The 6,888-nt window shown below is 46.5% G+C and overlaps 1 protein-coding gene across 1 annotated transcript; it reads right to left on the bottom strand.

The window, feature by feature from the left end:
- Positions 1-674: 674 nt before the first annotated feature.
- Positions 675-6,030, bottom strand: LOC123233124 (lithostathine-1-alpha-like). The gene is made up of 6 exons (XM_044659292.1): positions 5,907-6,030; positions 3,643-3,723; positions 2,814-2,929; positions 2,309-2,446; positions 1,046-1,157; positions 675-742 (listed from the first exon to the last, which is right to left on the bottom strand). The coding sequence occupies exons 1-6, from the start codon at positions 6,028-6,030 to the stop codon at positions 675-677; spliced, it is 639 nt and encodes a 212-aa protein (XP_044515227.1).
- Positions 6,031-6,888: the final 858 nt, after the last annotated feature.

Genomic DNA, 6,888 nt, shown 5'->3' with positions numbered 1-6,888 from the left:
TAGCTCAGTGGATTGAGAGCCAGGCCTAGAGACGGGAGGTCCTAGGTTCAAATCTGGCCTCAGACACTTCCCAGCTGTGTGACCCTGGGCAAGTCACTTAACTCTCATTGCCTACCCTTACCGCTCTTCTGCCTTGGAGCCAATATACAGTATTGACTCCAAGATGGAAGGTAAGGGGTTAAAAAAAAGGCTTTCCCTAATATGCTTGCAAAAATCTGCTTTTGTACTTTTAAAGCCTATACCTATTGCACAACCCTTTGGGATGGAGGAGATGTTCCCTTCGCCCTCCATGGGACTCAGCATCATTCTGGTCAACAAAGTTCCACAAAGACTTAATAGGAGAAGGAACGTGGCCTCTGGGAGGAAGATACCAAAGGACCCATCTCACGCACCCCAGCACCTCTCTCTTTCTTTTTCTCTCCATCACCCCCCACCCATGACCCTAATTGAAATGTCAGTCTTCAATCAAAGAGAATACAAGGAAGAGCAGATTCAGAGAGATGATGGTTTATTCTGATTGTCTGAGGTTTTGCACCAGGCAGACCGCAAGGAAATATAAATAGGGGAAGGACATGGAAAGGAGGGAGCAAGAGGGCGATGGCAAAGGGTCGGGAAATGCCAGCTTGTAAAGAGAGTGGAGAGATGTTTCTGAGAGGGCAGAGAGCTTGTAATCTCTAGCGTTTGAATTTGCAGATGTAGAAGTTCTTGTTCAAACATAGCTGATCTTTCCATTTTAGGAATCCTAGAGAGAAATGGGATTCATCGAGTTGGCCAGCAGATAGGGTGCAGCTTCTGGCCCCCACTCTGGTAGCCCCAGCCCCCAGCCTTGTGACAGACACCCCCAACCCATTAACAAACTTGTAACCAGTTTTAGGCTAGTGGTTACAAGAAGAACACAGAGAAAATATATTCCTCATAGTGAAGAGGGGTTCTCCTCCCCAAAAGCATAGTCTAGCAAATAGAGGGGGCCCAGGTTGATTAGATACAAATTGATTGTGAGGTTAGGAGAATTGGGGTTGGCTGGTTCTCCCTCTTCTGCTCTCACCTGTTTCTGGTGTCAAGGTTGCACAGTATCCAGGATTGTTGCTGCTTGGGGCATTTTTTGTCCAGGCTTGGTAGGTGAATAAGGCAGTGCTGCTCCATAACCAGCGACCATTCTATAGGGGGAGGGCAGTTGGTAGAGAAAACCCCTTCGAACACATCCACAACTATGCCTCATTCTCCTCAAAACTCCCCACACTTGCTCTTTCCTTGAATTCTTCCAATAATACAATCATCCATTCATCAAAATCCTACATAATCCTTCTTGTAGCCCTGTCATGTGGACAGGAGATTGGCCTTGTTCCTCTCAACCACATTTAGAAGCACCGAGTGCAAGAAAGCACAAAGAAGAGTCCTCCCAACAAGAAGTGGGACCCAGCAGTAGGATAGGTCACTTTGCAGTCCTTCTCCCTGGAGGTCTTCAAGCAAAGGCTAATTGTAGGGAGTCTGGTGTATTGGAGATTCTATTTTGGGCAGAGGTTGGACTAGATGACCACCTCAAGATACCTTCAAAATCTGAAATTCTGTAATTTCCCATCTGCAGAATCTAACAGGAAGCCCATCTTCTCATAGAAGCTTCCCTCACTTCTCCCTCACTGATCTGGCCCAAATCTCACCATCTAAAGCACAAGTAGACCTACCAACGAATGGAGTCCTCATCCAAGACTCTGCCTTTTCAGCCCATCAGATAGGGACAAAAAGGTGTTCAAATCAGTGATTACATCCTGTGACTATGTCAAGGATCTGGGGATGGGGATGGGGATGGGCTCTCTATCTTGTACTTAGATACTACATGAATCCTCCTAACATGATGTAATCACAGGTGATGAGATATTCATGTATTTAAAAAGTGTTCACACTCTATTTTTCCTTTAGCATTTGTGAACAGCCCTCCCTGGTCTGCTGTTTGCTTGGTTCTCTTAGGAAAGCTTAGGTAATTTTGTGTCTTATCTCCATCAAGATGGAGACGGACCTCCAATTAAATAAATGATTGTGAGAAAGAGGAAGAGGAGTTTGAAGGTCTGGGTATGCGTGTGAAAGAGATTGTTCTTAAATGAACAGATTGACTCTGACTGAGGACTCTTGGGCAGAGCCATGAAAATTAGATCCCCCCAGAAATGAGCCTTCCTCCTCAGCAGCCCCACCACTTCTTCCCAATTCCTTCTTTCCCAAACTCCAAATGGAGGAGGGCTGGCATGGCCTGAAAATGCATCCAGAGCCCTATTACCTGGGATAACAGAGGGGCTGGCAGGTGTGTGAGACAAACCTTGTTAGGATCTTGGAGGCCAATCCAGATGGCATTCCGGCTGCCCCCACTCTCAGCCACCAGGGAGGCCACAAAGGAAGCTTCAGCCCCATTCATCAGGGAGGCCAGGTGGCCTGAGGTCTGTCTCTGGCAGCTAAGCTATAAGGAAAGAAGAGAGAATGGGGCCTTTCCTCATGAAAGGTGGAGAAAAAAGACAAGATAGACATCCGACTTTCAAGAGCAGTATGGAGACAGGATGGTCCACAGAAAGAAGACAAGAGGGCTGGGGCCGCCCGACAAAGGGACACAGATAGAGAGCCACAGGGGGAGAGTAAATGGAGCCAGAGGAGAAGGAAAGTCTTGGATCAGAGAAAAAGGAGAAACAAGATTTTGGGACCCTTCTAGAGAGAGAGGAAGGGCTTATTACCAATGACTAAGTTGTCAGTGGTAGTGGGATAAACACAACAACAAAGAAATAAGTAGAAAGGCATCCCCATCCCTGCTGGGAGATTTTCCCCTAACCAACCTCTGCAGCATACCACGTCTCCTCAAAACTGAAGTAGCCATAGCAGTAGGAGCCAAATGCCTTGGACCCTTCAGGACAGGACCTCCGAAGAGCAGCAGCGGCAGCAGCGGGGGCAGCAACAACAGCAGCATCAGGGGCAGCATCAGGGACAGCTTCAGGAGCAGCATCAGAGGCAGCTTCAGGGGCACCTTCAGGGGCAGCATCAGAGGCAGCTTCAGGGGCAGCATCAGGGGCAGCTTCAGGGGCACCTTCAGGGGCAGCATCAGAGGCAGCTTCAGCAGCAGCATCAGAGGCAGCTTCAGCGGCAGCATCAGGGACAGCTTCAGCAGCAGCATCAGGGGCAGCTTCAGGGGCACCTTCAGGGGCAGCTTCGGGGGTACCTTCAGGGGCACCATCAGAGGTAGCTTCAGCGGCAGCATTAGAGGCAGCTTCAGCAGCAGCATCAGGGGCAGCTACAGCAGCATCATCAGGGGTATCTTTAGGGGCAGCATCAGGGGCAGCTTTAGGGGCAGCATCAGGGGCAGCAACAGCAGAAGCATCAGGGGCAGCGGCGGCAGCAGCAGCAGCAGGGGCAGCAGCAGCAGGGGCAGCAGCAGCATCCACACCTGAAAGAGGAATGACAAGAGGCTAGATAACGGGAGACCTGGAACAACTATCCTCTTCAATTCCCGAATGTCCTTTTTCCCTCTTCTTGGCTGCCCCATCCCCTCTCCAACATCACAGCCCCTGCACTTTTCCCTCTGGGTCTGCTCCTCCTCTACATCTCCACATACACACAGGCTGTCCCCAAGCACAGCTAGGAAGTGAAGGAGGAGGAGGGACAAGAAGGACTCACCACGGGCCAGGCCTGTGAGCAGCAGGCAGGCCAAGAGCAGCCCTGAGAAGTTGAGGGGCAGCATTGCCTCAGAATCTGAAGGGACAGAGAGCATAGACATAAGATACAGAGCACCATGAACCCCTCAACCCCCACTGCCAACCCCAGCTAGGAGGAGAGCCCAGAGATGAGATCATGAAAGGGAAGAAAGGACAAAAGAGCATTGTGCTCCCCTCCTCTCTCCCTCTAGACCTGGTGGCATATTCTCATGAGAACCCCTTTTCTTCTTTCCCAGATCTGTGGAAAACCAGGGACTCAAGAAACAACAGAGAAGCTGATGGCAGGTTTGAGGCTCAAGGGCCCCTCCAGCAGGCTTCTTCTGCCATAGCCATCTGCTGACCCCTCTCCCAAAGACAGCCCTGTCCCTGAGGTTTGGTTGCTCCTCTTCAGAGAGTGAGGCTGGAATCCCAGGTGACCCTTCCTCCCCAGGTCCTTCCTCTACTTACCTGTCTGGCAGTTCTGTGTCTGAGCAGGCAATGAGTGACAGGACCTTTATAGTTTGAGTTTCAGAGGGAGGGAACATGGGCAGGAAAGAAAAGTAGCTGATAAGGAGCTGAGAAAGGTGGAAGGTAGAGGAATAGTAATATGGGGTCAGAGTACATGCACCAATGAGCAATGGGATGATTCTAGAAATCTGTCTGGTCTTTTCCAAGCAGCAGATAGAAACTGGCAATTCCCACTTCCTAAGGCAGAGACACAAAGTTTGTTCTGGGAGGGGCACAGGTTAAGCCCCTTTTCTGGAAGATTCTTGCTCCCCATTCCTGTAATGCTGGGCACAGATTCAAGGGAAGAGCACCTTTCAACAAGAACCTGATTGTGGATTGAGGGGAAAGTGTTATAAAGTCCTAGAATAGATTGGGAGCTCAGCCCTGGAGCCTAGGCTAATGGGGGAGCCAGGCTAATGGAATAAAGCTCCCAAGATAACTGACCTCTATCCTCTCTGTAGAGTCATTCCTAGAAATCCAGGAGGAAAGATTCAGCAGACTGGAAAACCCCCTCATTGTTCCCTAATTACCAAGGACACATTTTTGTTAAACTTAAATTTTTTTTCTTAAATGTTTCATGTTTATTGAGAACTTTATTTTTTACCACCCACATTTCCAAATATGTCTCTCCCCTTCCCTGTCCTTTTAAAGAAAGAACTAAAAAGGACAAAGACAGTTCAGAAAGATTAACCAAAATATCAAGTGAATCAGATAGCACTTTTAATGGTCTACCTCCATAGTCTCTCACCCCTAAAAAGGAGGAAGTTGTGGCATTTTCTCTTCACTGAAAAACAAGCCTATTATTATTTCTGGCTTTGTTTTTTGTTGTTGCTATTCTTTTATTTACAAAGCTGCCATCATTATTGTACATTGTTTCTCTGGTTCTTATTGCTTCTCTCTGTATCAGTTCAGGAAAGGCTTCCAATGCTTCCCTGACTTTTTCATCATTACTTGGAGCATAGGAATATTTCATTGTTCCTGTGGCATGTGTCAGAATTTAAGTAAAACCATCCCCCTCTGGATGGATATTAACTTTATTTCTAATTTTTTGGGGGCCAACACAGAACATGTTCCTCTGAATATTTTGATGTATGTGGGACATTTATTTTTGTTTTTGCCCTGCTTGGAATATAAATATGTCTCACAATAGAATTATAGGTTAAAGGTTAGAAATTTTTTAGCATAATGGTAAGAATAAATTTTCTAGAATCTGTGATAGAGACATGTAACAGAGCCTGATTCCTGACTGTTCTTTCATTCTGGTAATCTTTTTTATTCCTTTTTTCTTATTGAACTGTGTGTTGAGTCAGTCCACCTCATTGCTTCCAGTCTTGCTAGTCTTCCAGAGTATGTGACAGTCAGTCTGTAGGAAAAGGTGGCACGTACTTTGATATCAACCTTTGTCTTTTATAGCTGTATGAACTTTCAACCCATCTCCTTATCTCTAGGCTCATTTCCCTGATGATATTCACATGTGTCCAACTCTTTATGTGCCTATTTGGGGTTTTCTTGGCAGAGATATTGGAATGGTTTACCATTCTCTTCTCCAGCTCATATGAAAGACGAGGAAACTGAGGCCAACAGGGTTAAGTGATTTTCCCAGGGTCACACAGATAGTACATATCTAAGGCTGGGATTTGAACTTATCTTCCTGACTCTTGGCCTGGCACTTTGCTGCCTAGTGAGGACCAGCATTTCTGGTGTGAGGGCCGCTCATCCACCTTTGGTGTCTACCTGTGACCCAACTCTCAACTGCGTCTCTAAGGAGCTGTAGCATGTGCAGCATCCATATCCTGGTAAACCATCTCAGACGATGGGCTAAACCAAGTCGAAGGTAACTGGCATATTGCCGACCCATTGGTGAGTTAGAGGGATGTCTACTCCAAGCATGTGAAGACTTTCCCCAGCAGAAGGGGCCGATGAGAACAGTTTAATCCAAGGCCCTTGAAGGCAGCTCAAACACACTTGATCAGACATCAAAGATACCAAGGTCATCCACGGCAACCCAGGCCATCGCCAGTCATCCTGATTTTTGTCTTGCTACTGAACTTCAGTGGAAGCTAGAAGAGAGTGAGGCTGCTGACTTTGTGCTGCTCTGCCTCACTTAAATCCAATTCACACACAAGTCAAGACCTCTCTCCATTATGCCATTAATCTTTGAAAAATGAAGAACAGATAACAGTATCATTTCCCTATGAAGCAGCAATAAGGGAGAATCTGTGAAGCTAGTCCATTCCTTTTTAGAAATGTGCATCTATTAGGACTGTCTTACCCTTACTAGGAAATGTGGACCTAAAAACTGGGAAGAGGCTTGAATTTCGTTACCTGGCTCCATTTAACATGCTTTTGCCTTGGGTGCTACAATAAACTCCTTTAAATTTTCTCTTCCTGGGTTTGTTTCATTATTGATAGCAAATTCCCCCTCCCCCATCCATTTTTTAACTGTCCTTCAGCCACCTAAATGGGGAAGCCCCTTTCAATTAGAATAAAAAATAAAATTATTCCCTAGAAATCTAAAGTAGGTTTAGAATTTGAGGTATGAAATCAAATTCTCCTACTGAGGTGAAAGGTGAGACTAGAACAATGAATCCAGGGCAAATGGCAATAGTAGGCAAAGGAAAGAAATGAATGAATTCACTTTAAGCACAAAACACCTGGTTCTAGACTGGACATCTTTCTCTGGTAAAATATGAGGAAATAGGAAAAATGAAAAATT

The sequence above is a fragment of the Gracilinanus agilis genome, chromosome 2 (assembly GCF_016433145.1).
Source record: "Gracilinanus agilis isolate LMUSP501 chromosome 2, AgileGrace, whole genome shotgun sequence".
In the NCBI taxonomy this organism is placed as follows: domain Eukaryota; kingdom Metazoa; phylum Chordata; class Mammalia; order Didelphimorphia; family Didelphidae; genus Gracilinanus; species Gracilinanus agilis.
Note: the sequence above shows the minus strand (reverse complement) of the source record. Positions and strands in the feature narration are given on the sequence as shown.

Coding starts and splice junctions, on each gene's coding strand:
- LOC123233124 (XM_044659292.1), bottom strand. CDS start 6,030: ATGGGTCGGCAATATGCCAGTTACCTTCGACTTGGTTTAGCCCATCGT. Junction 3,724..5,906: donor AGTTGAGAGTTGGGTCACAG/GTAGACACCAAA, acceptor CTGTCCCTTCAG/ATTCTGAGGCAATGCTGCCC. Junction 743..1,045: donor AACCTTGACACCAGAAACAG/GTGAGAGCAGAA, acceptor ATTTCTCTCTAG/GATTCCTAAAATGGAAAGAT.